This window comes from Pollicipes pollicipes, unplaced genomic scaffold (genome assembly GCF_011947565.3).
Source record: "Pollicipes pollicipes isolate AB1234 unplaced genomic scaffold, Ppol_2.1 Scaffold_6138;HRSCAF=7277_pilon_pilon_pilon, whole genome shotgun sequence".
Lineage (NCBI taxonomy): Eukaryota > Metazoa > Arthropoda > Thecostraca > Pollicipedomorpha > Pollicipedidae > Pollicipes > Pollicipes pollicipes.
The window spans coordinates 26,973,157-26,988,960 of NW_023596818.1; the positions used below are offsets into that span (position 1 = coordinate 26,973,157).

Here is a 15,804-nt window from a genome sequence, read left to right on the forward strand (position 1 = left end):
GAGAGAGAGAGGTGTTACATGAGGGCCTGATGATCTTAGGTAGATCTTGACGCCAGAGCGGACCGTTGCACGGGAACAAACGGTCATGACCCACGCCTGGTTTGAACCACCGGTTCCAGCTAATGAAAGCTCTGTGTACTGCCGGCGTGATACTGTGTCTGGCGCCGTCGGCGTGTTTGTGACATACACCTTCAGGCTTCGAGCGGGCTGACCATCACAGCCCCCCGTTCACGATCAGCACGTGAGCTCCGCCTGTCGGTACCAGTCGCGTCTGAGCCGGTAGAGCCCGGCCACACGCGCCACACGACACGTGCCAAGCAGGACGCGACGTCGTCACGTACGCCGGCGCCACATGGCACGTGCCAAGCGGGACGCGACGTCGTCACGTACGCCGGCGCCACACGACACGTGCCAAGCGGGACGCGACGTCGTCACGTACGCCGGCGCCACACGGCACGTGCCAAGCGGGACGCGACGTCGTCACGTACGCCGGCGCCACACGACACGTGCCAAGCGGGACGCGACGTCGTCACGTACGCCGGCGCCACACGACACGTGCCAAGCGGGACGCGACGTCGTCACGTACGCCGGCGCCACACGGCACGTGCCAAGCGGGACGTGACGTCGTCACGCACGCGGCGTACGTCTTCGACCCACCGGCGCCCGGCCGGCGGGGTGCCGCGGCGGCGCGCGGCCCCGTCCAGTGGCGTCGCCCGCCAGCTGCAGCGTCACGCCCCGGCCGGCCCGGCCGGCAGGGTGCCGCGGCGGCGCGCGGTCCTGTTCAGTGGCGTCGCCGCCAGCCGCAGCCTCACGCCCTGGGCGGCTCGGCGCGTAACTCAGCACGCGCCCGTCCTCGCTGGGCGGTGCCCTGGGGAAGTGCGGGCTGGAGCGGAGGGGCCAGGGGGTGCGGGGCAGGGCGGGCCTGGGCTCAGCGTCTGACCACCGCCGCGGCCGTCACAGCAGCAGACGTGGCTCACAGCCGCACGTTACTGAACTGAAAACGCCTCAAGCTCTAAGCGACACCGAAGATCAGAAGTTGCCTCAGGTTGAAGTCATTAAGGCAAACTTACAAGGATCAGGAAGCATAACTGGATTCCATCTGCTGTGATCCACGATCCCCCTAGTCTCCCCATGTCACACATCTCCCTAACAAACCGGCCGGCGTGCGTCGGTGATAACCAGGTCACATGGACCGCCGACAAACGGGGCCACGGCGCCGGGATTAGCCGGCGCCTGCGCCCCGGCCGGCCGCTGAACGACAACTTCCGTAAACTCCGGAACGCATCACGGCCCCACAGGCCGTACTCAGCGGCAGACGGGGGCTGACCGAGCCGCTGCCTCCGAGAACGGGCCGTCAATTTTCGTGGAAACGTCCTGAATATTCAGCATTCCGGTACCGGACGAGCGGATACTTGCCGTCCAATCTATCGCCGCCAGACTGAGCTGATAAGTCGGGCACCCCGCAGCTACCCCGGGGACTGAGCACACAGCGTCAGCGAGTCCCGGCGCCGGGGCTGCCCAAACCTGACGGATCGGACACGGCGTGCGTGAGCGATAGGACACGCCCGAGCACCCGAGCGATAGGAACCGGCCGAGCGCCTGAGCGATCTGGCATGTGCGCACCTGACCGGCGCGTTACCGGGCGGCCGCGGCGCCGCTGGCGCTGCCCGGCGCCGGCCGGCACACGCATCGATCTCGTGGTCACGTGCTGCCGTCTCCGGCGGCCGACCGTCAATACAGGCCGGCTCGGCCGGTCACGTGCTCGCCCACCGTACGGCGGCCGCGCATGCAAGCGCGCACACGCGCAAACGCACACGCATGCGGGGAAAGGGGTCGGACGCGGGATGCCACGCGATCGGTGCTGGGGCAGCCAACCGTGCTGTTCAAAATAGCGCAACAAAGCCCGGAAGTAGGAAATACACACAGTTGTCCCTCCCTCGAGAGCCGGCGCTTTGCTCATGGCGGTGTCACGACTCGGAGACAGTCGGCGAGTAGAGCGGCAGCGACAGCAGGGCGTCCCAGCTCTCGTCAGCGGCAGCAGGGCGTCCCAGCTCTCGTCTAGAGCGCCCCAGCTCTCGTCTAAGGCGTCCCAGCTCTTGGCGGCGACAGCAGGGTGTCCCAGCTCTCGTCTAGGGCGTCCCAGCTCTCGTCAGCGACAGCAGGATGTCCCAGCTCTCGTCTAAGGCGTCCCAGCTCTTGGCGGCGACAGCAGGGCGTCCCAGCTCTCGTCTAGGGCGTCCCAGCTCCCGGCAGCGACAGCAGGGTGTCTCATCTCTTGTCTATAGCGTCCCAGCTCTCGGCAGCACCAGCAGCGTGTCCCAGCTCTCATCTAGGGCGTCCCAGTTCCCGGCAGCGACAGCAGGGCGCCCCAGCTCTCGGCAGCGACAGCAGTGTCCCAACTCTTGTTTAGTCAGCTCTCGGGTGCCTGATACCATTGCACCATCCGCTCTTCCCACCTTCAACCGGCGGGACAGCTGACCGGCGCCGGACGAGGAGAGAGGTGTGGTGATGATGATAATGTGTGTGTGTGGGAGGGGGGGGGGGCAAAAGACAGTGCTAGCTCAGCAAGACGTCTCCATGAGTGTCATCCATACAGACATCTGCGGTGGATATCCTCCGTGATACCCCGAGTGAAAGCAATGCTCAAAACTGCGCGCTTCACAACGTCACAACTGACCCAGAGAAGCTATAGACGGCGCCCGAACAGCGAACACAGGCGATGTCCGTTCGTTCCCAGCGGTGTTCCGACCGGACGTGGCGCCGGAGAGTGGGCAGCTGTTTAGAGAGGTGGCAACATGTACCGTACTCACCACGACGGGCTGCAGACAGGCGACGAAGCGGCAGTAGCGACTGCGCTCCTCCACCATGGCCGCCGCCAGTGAGGTCTTCTCCGACTCCTCCAGCCTCTGAGAAACGGAGACAGAGTGACGTCACCACCTGGCACTGGGAAATGGGGGAAGGGTAACATCACCACCTGGCTGTGGGAATCGGGGGAAGGGTAACGTCACCGCCTGGCTCTGGAAAGCGGGAGAAGGGTAACATACCCACCTGGCTCTGGGAAACGGGGGACGGGTAACATCACCACCTGGCTCTGGGAAGCGGGAGAAGGGTAGCATCACCACCTGGCTCTAAGGGTAACGGAGAAGGGTAACGTCACCACCTGGCTCTGGGAAACGGAGGAATGGTAACGTCACTACCTGGCTCTGAGAAGCGGGAGAAGGGTAACATCATTACCTGGCTCTGAGAAGCGGGAGAAGGGTAACATCATCACCTGGCTCTGGGAGACGGAGACAGACACATGCCTCTAGAGAACGATGACAAATAGAGCAACATCACCGCCTGCACAAACAAACACAAACACAATACAAACGACCTCTTCAAACAGGAACTGCAGAAGTGCATAGCCAGAAGCCGGCCGGCTGGCCGCAGTCTGCAGCTGTTGGGACGACGGGACGCAAAACGGGCCTGCTGGCGCTTGCAGCTCCACCACGCAGCCGGCGAACGCCACCAGTAAAGATCAGCGCAGATGAGAGGCCCCGGAACCAAAGCATGAGAGGTTCCAGAACCAAAGCATGAGAGGCCCCGGAACCGAAGCGGTCACAGGCAGCTCTGCAGGACGCCGCCGGGCAGCTGTCCTGCGAATCTGTCCACAGGGCGCAGGCGGCATGATAAAAGCCAGGAGTAACCAGAAGTACTCATCGACGCGCGAATAGCCATCGTCAGCCTTGTCTCGCTCTAGAGGATGACTCCAGCGACCCCCAGCGACGACGGTGGGCAGCCGGCTTATTTCACAACGTTTCCCGCCAACGGCGTCGGACCGTGGCGGCGCAGCTACTGTTTTCGCTCCGCTGCCATTTTTCATCGTGGCTGATCTCAGGCGTGGGGATTTCGCCCGCCAGTTGCTCGTAGGCCCACACCTCAGCCTAACCGGAAGCATGCAACCGCACGTCTGGCTTGGCAGCGCCGGCCCAGTCGTGAACTGGGCCGCCGCTTTACATCGGCTTCGTGTCCGGCAATTGCACGCTTGGCACAGGCCCCAGTAGCGCACGCACCGCCATCTGTGTTGGTTTAGCGTCGATCTGCGCGGTTTATTTTGCCAGCAGACGCTGTTTACGGGCCGCAGACCCCCTGCGAGCGAGACGGAATGATCACGCAGAAGTCGCAGCGCGACGGCTCTTCCGATGTCGCACGAGCTCGGCGCCCACGATTTTCAGCTCCAGCCCCACAGTTGAGGCCGTGACGGCAATTTTTACAGCCGAGTTGCCTGTGCAATAATTTTATAGCTGAAGCCTACCACTAAAATTTTACAGCTCAGCTTTTCTATCAGCATCCGGCCCGGGCGGACGAGAGCATAGCTATTATTGCCGGCGTTATTTATTACACGGCTTCTGACGAGGCCGAACACTACTGCCGAGCGAGGGGCACCGATCATCGCTCGCCCATCCACACGGGCCGGCAAATTAACCAATCCCGAGGGCGCCATCCAGCAGGGAGACGCCACGTCTGCCCTGACACCATCAAAAGCAGCAGCGGCGGAGGCTGGTTGAGCCCGTTTCGCCATCAATACGGGAGGGGAGGGGGCCGGGGAGCGTCGATACGCGTTCGAAATATCGAGCTTCACCCGTCTTCCCAGCAGGCCGCGATGTTGTCAGCCCAGCCTCCTGGGAAGGCCTAGCGGGAGCGACAGCAGGCGACAGGAGAACCGAACCGGCACGGAGACACTGCTTCGAACCGGACGCGGCAGCGAGGTTACCTCAGCCCGCTGGTGGTGCACGTCTGACGGAGACGACGCGGTTTTAGATGCGCCGCCAGCCGCGGCTCGCCTCTCCCAGATAGGACAAGCGATAGCGATCGTCACAAGCATGTGCTTCCTACATCGCACGACCAAGCTGAAGCCAGTGAAAGGCGAGAATAATGAAAGGATATTATGGAGCTGACTGCATCCGCAGGCCAATTATTGCAGCACATCGAACTGAGCGATCCCACAAGGCGGACACTACACTGACCGATACTATGACAGGATTCTTCTGAAAGAGCTCCACCTGCAGGCGACGACAGACCGGTCGGGCTCGGCGCCTTACAAACGGCGCCGGTCGGGCTCCGGCCTCGGTAAACGGCGCCGGTCGGGCTCCGGCCTCGGTAGACGGCGCCATCCGGGCTCGGGCCTCGGTAGACGGCGCCGGTCGGGCTCCGGCCTCGGTAAACGGCGTCGGCCGGGCTCCGGCCTCGGTAAACAGCGCCGGTCGGGCTCCGGCGCCGACACTGGCCCGTAATAGGCCGCCAACGCACGGCCGGAGGCGTCGCGGCGACAACAGGAAACAGAGCGTCCGACCGGCGGTCACGTGCCGCGCTCAATCAGCCGCCCAGGGCCAGCGCAGCGCACCACGTGACCACAGCCCGGACCCACGCGCAGCGGAGGGCCGACGGAGGCACAGCCGACCCGGCGCGGCCGCAGCAGGAGTACCGCTGTCACGCGCGGCCCTGGACGGCCGCCGGCGGCGATTGAGACGGCACGGGTCGGCCCACCCGTCAACACGCTTTTTGACAGCCAGGAAGGTCACAGCGCCGGAGGCAGTTAGCGCCGCGTGACAGCTGGGCGTGGGAGGGTGTCGCCAGAGTCGCTGCCCGCGGTGTGGCAGCCGAGCTGGCCCCGCCACAGACGAGAGCGGGAGGGTGTCGCCAGAGTCGCTGCCTGCTGTGTGGCAGCCGAGCTGGTCCCACCACAGCCGGGCGTGGGAGGGTGTCGCCAGCGGGGCTATCATCAGCTCCGTGAGCTCGTGCCGGGGAGGCGGCACCGTCTCCGCACACTGGGCGCTGGATCGCCGGCTGACGTCATCATCAGCTCTGTGAGCTCGTGCCGGGGAGGCGGCACCGTCTCCGTAAACTGGGCGCTGGATCACCGGTTGGCGTCATTATCCAAACACAGCTGACTGGCAGGGCAACACACGCTGGTGCCGTGGCGCCAAACACTCCAGGGCCGGCTGCGGTTACCTACCACCGAGTGTACTGATGTAACGTAGTAACACGGACGGAGACCACAAAAACACGGCCGCCGACCACACGGCATCTTATGTCACCAAGAGACGGCGTGGTGGTCATGGCTTGTATATACGCGGGAAGATGACACAAACGCCATGGTCCCGCAGGCTCGTATAAAAAACGGCAAACGGGGCCAAGTGAGGAGCTAAATATAAATAATCAGTGGTTCCACCAGCCGGAAACAAAGGATGACAAACGAGGTCATATAAAGAGCCAATTACAATTTTGATAAATAAAATATAACTGAACGTAAGTATACCAACATGCATGCGCGGATGCGAATCAACATGGCAAAGACGACCAATCGTGGGTAAACGGGGGCAATCAATCGGGGGTAAATGAAAGGTATAGTACGTGACACACATGTGGGACACCACACGCAGCTCTGTCCGCAGTTTTCCCAGCATCAGGCGGCCGCCGCTCCGGTCCAGTCGGCGCGCCAGCCCGGGCCGGCGGGGCGGGCCGCCGGCTCACCTGGTAGCGCTGCTGGAGGTCGGTCAGCTGGGCGTCCAGTGCGCGCTGCAGCTCTGCCGGCCTGCCGCCCTTCCGCGCCTTCCTGTGGAGCCGGAGCGCCTCCGCCGAGCGCTTCTTCAGCTCGTACCGCTGGCGCTTGTACTCTGAAACAGCCGGCCGCTGGCGTCAACGGCTGCCCAGCCACCGAGGGATGGAGTCGGCGGCCAGGCCGGTCACGGAGGAGGAGGTGTCGGCGGCCAGGTCGGCTGCCCAGCCACCGAGGGGTGGAGTCGGCGGCCAGGTCGGTCACAGAGGAGTGGTGTCGGCGGTCAGGCCGGTCACGGAGGGGTGGTGTCGGCGGCCAGGCCGGTCACAGAGGAGTGGTGTCGGCGGCCAGGCCGGTCACGGAGGGGTGGTGTCGGCGGCCAGGCCGGTCACGGAGGGGTGCAGTCGGCGGCCAGGCCGGTCACGGAGGGGTGGCGTCAGCGGTCAGGTCGGTCACGGAGGGGTGGTGCCGGCAGGGATCAGGTCCAGCTAGGAGGGGTTGGTGTCGGCGGTCATGTAGGCGCGCCCTGTCACGGAGGGGGTCATCGGCGGGCGGCCATTGCCGGTTCACGGAGGAGTGGTGTCGGCGGTCAGGTCGGTCAACGGAGGGGGTGTTGCCGCAGGTCGGTCACGGGATGCTTGGTGCCGGCGGCCGCAAACAATAGGTTACAGGAGCGGTGTCGCCGCGCCAGTTCGTCACAGAGGAGTGGTGTGAGTGGCCGTCGGTCACGAGGGTGGTTCGGAGCAGTCGGTCACGGAGGAGTGGTGTCGGCGGTCAGGTCGGCGCCCTGTCACAGAGTGGGTCGGCGGCCAGGCGGTCAGGAGGAGTGTGTCGGCGGTCAGGTTGCGCCCTGTCACAAAGAAGTGTGTCGGCGGCCAGGTCGGTCACGGAGGAGTGGTGTCGGCGGTCAGGTCGGCGCCCTGTCACAAAGGAGTGGTGTCGGCGGCCAGGCCGGTCACGAGGTGATGTCGCGGTCAGGTCGTTACAGAGGTGTCGGCGGTGGTGAGGGGGGGGGCGTCGGCGGCAGCCGGCACAGAGGGTGATGTCGGCGGTAGTCGAGGAGGGGTGAGCGGCGGTGGTCGGTCAGGAGGGTTGCGGCGGCCAGGCGTCACGAGGGTTGTCGGCGGCCATTACGGGGAGCGGTGTCGCGTCAGGTCGTTACGGGGGGGGGGGGGCGATGCCGGCTGCCAGGGTGTCGCCCGGCTGCCTTAAGACACGCCGAGGCAAAGCTCTAATCCATGGCGTCGCCAGTCGTGTCACGTTTCAGCACCGGCCAACTGCGCCCGATGGCCACACTGTCTCGACACGAAACTCGACTCAGCAGATGGCGACCGGCGCAATTATTTTCTCGTCATCATCAGCAGGACAGCAGCGGCGTTACTAGAGCGAGTCACATGAACTAGCGCACGGGCAAAGATAAACATCGCCGACAAAACACTCCGACAGACCAGGAGTGTAAACAAAAAACCAGACGAGCAAAAAGCCCCATGGTCGAGGTCCCCAGTCCACGACAGGATTTCGATCTCATCACGCACCAGCTTCGGCTGCGTCCCAAGGGCGCCGATGAGCCGACGTGCTTCGTCGCGTGACGCGCCGGTGGACCGACACGATTCGTCACGTGACGATCACATTGGGATTGACGTGATCGGGACCGCGTTTTCTAGCGGCGCAGCGGCGAAAACGAAACAAGGCAACAGCCAAAACCATTGACAGTTAGCAAGGCTCAGCCACGCTCGTCGTCGCCCACTCCCTGTTCTCCACCATATCACATTTCCGCCGGCAACCCGGCCGTCCCAATCGTGTCTGAAGCCTCGTGACTGGCAAGATCCTGGATCAGCCATCGTCAAAATCCCCCTCCTCCCTGCTCGATCTCTACAACCTGCGGTCGTTGGACCAACCTTACCCTAGACAAAGTCATGTCCATTTCACACATCGTTCACCATGACAGCTGCGCCAGAAGCCAGACATCCGTGAATGGAGACGTACCGACCACCGGGCCCACAGATCTCACGGATAGCATGCGTGCATTGTTAACGACTACGGGGTACGAACGCTGTGACAACGATGTACCCACCGCATGAGCCGGACCCGGCACAGAGCCCTCCTTTTCCTGAGAAACCTCGGCAGCAGAAAATACCCGAGATCAAGCCCGCAACTGAATCCGAAAGTCTATTCCCGTCCTCCACCCTGGAGCGACGGACACTGCTGGTGCTGGGCGTTCGGCGAAGCGTGCGGCTCTACGGTAGCGATTGTACGATGGCGTAATGGACATTACGCTAGTCTGCACGCTGCTGCTGCAGCTGTTGCACATCGTCAAAATAGCGCACTCTCACTGATCCAATGTCCAACGCAGTGCCGAGCCCCATACAGATGCACGTCAATGGAGACTGTGCCCACAAACCGCCACCCCCGATCACTGAGATCGTCTGCGTATGTCTGGCCTGGGCGCCGCTCCGGCCCGACGCCGCTGAGCGGGTGACGTCACACGGCACGCGCCACACGTGAGACTCCTCCACACGGGGCTGGCCGGGGCGCGGGAGAGAGCGCGCGGCGCGCCGGCCGCCAGCCCGTCCAGCGTCTGCGCGTGCCGGACAGCGGCGCCAGCCAGGGCTGCCGACCTGCCCAGCACAGCTCGCCTGAGCGTCAGCCAGCGCTGCCGACCTGCCCAGCGCAGCTGGCCTGAGCGTCAGCCAGCGCTGCCGGCCTGCCCAGCGCAGCTGGCCTGAGCGTCAGCCAGCGCTGCAGACCTGCCCAGCACAGCTAGCCTGAGCGTCAGCCAGCGCTGCCGACCTGCCCAACACAGCTGGCCTGGGCGTCAGTCAGCGCCGCCGACCTGCCCAGCACAGCTCGCCTGAGCGACAGCCAGCGCTGCCGACCTGCCCAACACAGCTGGCCTAAGCGTCAGCCAGCGCTGCCGACCTGCCCAGCACGGCTAGCCTGAGCGTCAGCCGGCGGCGTCAGCCAGCGCTGTCGACCTGCCCAGCACAGCTGGCCTGAGCGTCACCGCGTCATTGTCAGCCGGCGGTCGCCGCGGCGGACAATGCCATCGGGCGGAGAATGACGAGGGAAGCGGCGCGCGCGTAGAAAGTGGTGTGGCAAAGCTACCGGAGCGGGCGTGTTTCATTGAACAGATGCCAACACTGTGCTTGTGTTGGGTGACGTTCTGTCGATCGCTCGCACACCTGGCACGCTGTATTCTCCACCTATGACAATGCCACCAGAAGGCTTCTGCTGACCCCGTCGCGCGGACCGCCGCGAGCGCCGCGTCGTCTCCTACCGGCGTTCCCCGGTGGCCGCCGCCGCCGCCGCCGCAGCCCAGGCCGGCAGCTCGCACACCGCCGCCGCTGCCGCTTCCTGTTTAACTTCGACCAATGGAGGCGGCACACTGGGACCGACGCACGACGGTGCCGACTGGGTCCGCGCCAGGGCCCGGCGGTGACGCCCCGCCGCTGCCGACGCGCCGGCCGACACCGAGGCACCGTCCGCTCCAGGGCGGCGCCCGCGTCAGGGCCCGGCGGTGACGCCCCGTCGCTGCCGACGCGCCGGCCGACGCCGAGGCACCGTCCGCTCCAGGGCGGCGCCCGCGTCAGGGCCCGGCGGTGACGCCCCGCCGCTGCCGACGCGCCAGCCGACGCCGAGGCACCGTCCGCTCCAGGGCGGCGCTCGCGCCAGGGCCCGGCGGTGACGCCCCGCCGCTGCCGACGCGCCGGCCGACGCCGAGGCACCGTCCACTCGAGGGCGGCGCCCGCGTCAGGGCCGCGCTGCCGCCGAGTTCGTGCGCCGAGTCACAGTAGGCTGGGAGAACGCTGAATACGACCGTCCACTGCCGACGACACAAGTGCTAGAGGCTATCGGCGATGGAAGTCGGAGTAAAGCCACATCGCCCGCTGTAAATGTACATAAATGCAGATCACGCTGAACGCAGCCGCTACCAGTGAGGGATGGCTGAAACGCCACGCGTCCTGCTTCCCCGGCAGCGACGGAGTAACTATCACGGCGACGTGGGAGCCGGAGGGAGGGAGGGAGCATAATGTTACGCCCATGGTCGAACGTTAACGTTCATACGTTACGACATACGTTTTTACCGTTCAAAGGTGCACTCTTCGCAGAGGCGGAGGCACAGCGCGGCCAGAACGGTCATTCCTTTCCACCCTCCGACAACAGGCAAAAACCAGTCACATGGGAGCGTGAGCCCTCTCTCCGGCGCCGACAGACGTAACCCCAGGCGCGGGGCCAAGCGCCGCGGCCGGCCGGGCCGCTCCTCCCGCCAGATCGGCACCCATCCCTGCTGTTAGCGCCCAGAGCTGACCCGGCGTAGCTGAGCCCGGACCCGATCACAGGCCGGTGGCGCTCGTGATGGTCCAACTGTTCGGTGTTAGATCACCAACCGCTCTGTTCTTCACTGACCCCAGGTTACGTGCGTTGTCACTGGGTTGTGGTACTACTGGCCATAGCAGTTGCATGCGAACGGTGTAACCACGAGTTTTTTCGGGGAGTAGGCTGGACCGGCGGTCCGTGTTTTAATTGGCAGAGGCGCGCGAACGCCAGCTGGCGACTTTGTCGCACGGCAGCGCCGTCAGCTGTTGGGTGTCACTGACCGGCAGATGGCCGGTCGACCGTCCGCACCGCCGGCTGCTGGCTGCATCGCACCCCAGCAGGACAGAACTCTGCTAATGGCGGAGCCGAGCCAGGACGAGCCGAGCCGAGCCGAGCCGAGCCGAGCCGGGCCGGGCCGGGCCGGGCCGAGCCGAGCCGGGCCGGGCCGAGCCGAGCCGAGCCGAGCCGAGCCGAGCCGAGCCGAGCCGAGCCGAGCCGAGCCGAGCCGAGCCGAGCCGAGCCGAGCCGAGCCGAGCCGAGCCGAGCCGAGCCGAGCCGAGCCGAGCCGAGCCGAGCCGAGCCGAGCCGAGCCGAGCCGAGCCGAGCCGAGCCGAGCCGAGCCGAGCCGAGCCGAGCCGAGCCGAGCCGAGCCGGGCCGGGTACGGCCATCGATCCCGCCGCCACCGCCTGATTACGGCGGTCCGCCGATGAAACGGATATCGGTCGGCCATTATTGCCCGCCGCCGCCGCCGCCAGCCATCTTCAGGCTCAGCCAATGGAAGGGGCCATCATCGGCCGCGGGGAGCGCCGCGCCGGTCCCGGTCGGCCGACGCCTCCGGCCCGGACATACGAGGACCTCCAGCACGGCAAAGGACGGATTTCCCGAAGGCCCAGTCGATGACTGTCAGCCCCATGACGACGGAAGACGCGCCGTTCCCATCGACCGGCCGGCGGCGGCAGCTGTCGGTCCCGGTGCCAGCCGGCGGCCGCTACTTCGTCGGTAATAAACGTGATGGATGTCGCAGCAGCTCTGCAAAAACTTCCGCAAGCTTTTTCGATTGCGTCTGGCGACCGCAGGGTGACCGCGTTTCAAAGCCGCCGCACTTTGCAACGTGGCGCACCCAATCTCGGGGATGCTGTCGCGCTCTGGAGCCCTGTCAGCCCGTCCGACGCCGCTCGCCGACGGTCGTCGTGAGCGAGCCCACATCTGTAGCCGGCGCCGCCCGACACGGAGCCGCGCGCGTCACGACCCGACTTTTGCGCCACTCGTGCCGTCCCGCCCCTGCCCCGCCTGTGGTCCCCCGTGAGCGGGGCCGGGCTGCCCTCGGCCCACGCCAGCCCGCCGGCTTTTGCGCCACACGTGCCGTCCCGCCCCTGCCCCGCCTGTGGTCCCCCGTGAGCGGGGCCGGGCTGCCGCCGGCCCACGCCAGCTCGCCGGCTTTTGCGCCACTCGTGCCGTCCCGCCCCTGCCCCGCCTGTGGTCCCCCGTGAGCGGGGCCGGGCTGCCGTCGGCCCGCGCAGGCCAGCCGGCTTTTGCGCCACTCGTGCCGTCCCGCCCCTGCCCCGCCTGTGGTCCCCCGTGAGCGGGGCCGGGCTGACGTCGGCCCACGCAGGCCAGTCGAGCCTGGCCCGCTCACCACTCAGGGGATGTTTGGCCACCAGCACCAGCGGTTAAAGCGGGCCACAGATCCCCGCCGCGGAGCACGGCTCGCCAACACCCTGCACCCACCCCAGGCACGCGCGACCCCGCGACCGACAGGCAGCCAGCACTGCACGCGGCGCCCACACCCGATGACAGACGTTGTTGGACGAGAGCTGCTCGGCCACTCATGTCCTGTCCCGCCCCTGACATGTTTATCTACTCAGTGGCGTCCAGCCACTGAAGTGACCACATCGCGCCGAGTCTGACAGCCCGCGGCCGCCCAGACCAAGCGCCGCCCGTCGCCGACCTGTCCAGGGAGGGGGAGGACTGCAAAACAACGGGACTCGACGCGACAGTAACCGTACACGGGCCGGGCCGGAGGTCAGCTGGCACATGGCCGACCGGAAGCGACCCCACCCCCGCCTGCAACCGTACACCGGACCGCCGGTCGGCACATGACGTGCACCAGACCGCAGGTGAGCACATGACATATACCTCACCCCCGATCGGCACATGACGTACACCGGACCACCGATCGGCACATGACATGCACCGGACCGCAGGTGGGCCAACACGATCGGCACATGACGTACACCGGACCACCGATCGGCACATGACGTGCACCAGACCGCAGGTGAGCACATGACATACACCTCACCACCGATCGGCACATGACATGCACCGGACCGCAGGTGGGCACATGACGTACACCTCACCCCCGGCCGGCACAGGACGTACACCGGACCGCCAGTTAGGTCTCCGGTCCGCTGCGGTGCTCCGGTCCGACCGGGCGGGAGGCGCCTGGTCGGCCAGCACCTGCCACCGGCTGACGGTCACACGCAGCTCAGGGGTTCACCGGCAGAGGAGAACACGTTCGCTCAGACCCGCAAGCTATCATCAGCTTTGGTCAGTTGTAATCAGTGCGCATTACCCATGTCTGGTCGGGTCCTCCCTTGGGACCCCCTCGTTTACCATAGCCTTTGATCGGTTGTGATCATTACGCATCGCCTGAGACCAACGCGCAGATGCAGTCTGCGTAGATCGGACGCGGCAAGCCCCTATCAGCCCAGGTTATCATCGATTAGCTCTAGCCATCACGCAGCAGCCGTGACCGGCCCACGCCAGGTGTGATCTCTCGTATCACCTCAGGTTATCACGGATCCCCTGACCGTCCCGGCGGCCGTCCCAGAGGCCCGCCGGCGGTCATCCCACAGGCCCAGAGCCGCCCAGAGCGTCCATCAGGTCTCGGTCGAGGTGGGGCCATCAACGCACCAGCCCGGGAAGCGGGGGAACGGTGGCGCTCGGCACACCCGGCACACAGGCCCAGAGCCGCCCAGCGCGTCCACCAGGTCTCGGTCGAGGTGGGGCCATCAACGCACCAGCCTGGGGAGCGGGGGAACGGTGGCGCTCGGCACACCCGGCACACAGGCCCAGAGCCGTCCGGGCGCGTCCATCAGGTCTCGGCCGAGGTGAGGCCATCAGCGCGCCAGCCGGGGGAGCGGCGGCGCGGCGGCGCGGCGGAGCGGCGGCGCGGCGACGCGGCGGCGCGGCGGCGGAGCTCCGCACACCCGGCACACAATGCTGGCGGGCCGCTGGCCGGCAGCTGTCAATACGAGTGGCACAGGGACGGCCGTATTCTTGGCACGCACGGCCGGCGCCAGCGGCCGAACGGCGGCGGCGGCGGCGCACGCCTCCCGCTCGCGGTGCAGAAGCGCGGGCTGACGCGCGCTAACGCAGTCCGCCGGTGCAGAGCCTGCAGCCCCGCGTGTCAAGCGCCGAGGCCGGCCGGGCGCCGCCCCGCTTCCGCACAAGGGCAGAAGCGGCGCGCCGCCAACGTCTCCGCGTAAGCGTGCACCGCCTACGCGGCTTGCGGAACGCCTGGGAGCGATAAGCAAGCAGGCGTGCGCGCCTTTCACGCCGGTTTTGTGCGCGACGCCGGTGAAAGTTCAGGCAATCGGGGTGAATGGGTTCACTCGCAGGGGCTGTCATAGCTCAAGTGCCCCGCATGCCCGCCCGTTGTTAAAGCGGCCCGCGGCCGACAGCGGTGCCGAGCAGTCTGACAACCCTCGCCACCGAGGAAGCGGCTCTAAATTCTGAGAGTCGACCGAACCTGACCCGGCAGCGTCCAGACGTGAGAGCAGCGCGGGTCGGGCTGTTACAGAGTACCCTCCCCCGCGTACCCCTGGCACCATTCGTATCACCTCGCCTTCACACGCGCTCCGCGTGCGGGTAACAAGCGCGGCGATGCGAGACACGGCCGCCCAGACGCGCGGTGGCGGCGATAGCTGACATGAGCGGGCCCAGCGCGGTGCCGCCTGATCCCCGGCGAGTCGGGCCGAGCCGGACCGCACGCAGCCGAGCCGGGCCCGCGCGCCGGCAGTGCCGCCAGCTCGTCACAGCCGAGCCGGGGAGAGCCGGGAGAGCGCCCGCCCACCGGCACGCCAGCCGCAAAACGACGCCGGCCCGCTACCCACGGCTGCCGCCACCGGCTCATGACATACACCGAGAGCTTGTCCGCACCGACTCGCTTGTCTGGGTGCCATCAAGTCATTGATTCAGATATCACCCAAGGGCCGGAGGTTCAATCAGAACCCATTTCGCTCACGAGCATGCCATAGGCTCTATCTAGACGAGTCTTTTAAATCTAGACGGGCCAGACTATCCACTTAGACGGGCCAGACTATCCACTTACAGGAGCGCCAGCCAGCGCAACACGCCATCCAGGGTCAGAGGCGGGACAATGTCCCCCAGCTACGCCGATCTATAACTCCTCTTACTGCGGCCCGCGGTGTAATGTTTCGGTGTAGCTGGAGGGGCATCGCAGCACTCACATTCCACATACTGAAGGAAACTGACCCAAAGTCGGGGAATGCACGTGTTTTGACATATGTTGGGGTAAGGTTGGCCAATTAGCCAACACTAACCCACCCCACCCAAATGTTTTGCAAAACTACGCCGCTGACTGTAGTTAATCGTCTGTTGCGTGATCTCTTGCAGAGAAAATGTGTCCAGATTGAAGGTTTTTAGTGGAAATGATGCCTGTTATAGACAGGTTTGGACACTCAGTTTTATACTATTTTCTTGTCTTCGATCTTTATTCGCGGATATGTCACATTGTCCAATGATTTCGACCTCCTGATTTTTGACGACGACAGTTTGGTCTCACCTCTGTCCCCTTTTGAAACCGCTTCAAGTCATCATCGGTAAATTTTGCAGCCAACAGTTTTGCTGGCCAAATTTTACAGACAGCACGGGTGTAGGCAGGGTCAGACTCCGTTGTAGCAGAGCTGAAACAGTGATGTGCGGA

The 15,804-nt window shown here is 65.4% G+C and overlaps 1 protein-coding gene across 1 annotated transcript in view; it reads right to left on the reverse strand.

Annotated features, from left to right (window-relative positions):
- The window catches only part of LOC119105518 (protein MTSS 2), a 72,642-nt gene that overhangs the window by 6,287 nt on the left and 50,551 nt on the right, over positions 1-15,804 (reverse strand). The window contains exons 7-8 of the mRNA XM_037228982.1: positions 6,514-6,656; positions 2,811-2,906 (exon numbers count right to left, since the gene is read on the reverse strand). Of these exons, the coding sequence (XP_037084877.1) occupies positions 2,811-2,906; positions 6,514-6,656 (239 nt within the window). The remainder of the gene's footprint in view (positions 1-2,810; positions 2,907-6,513; positions 6,657-15,804) is intronic.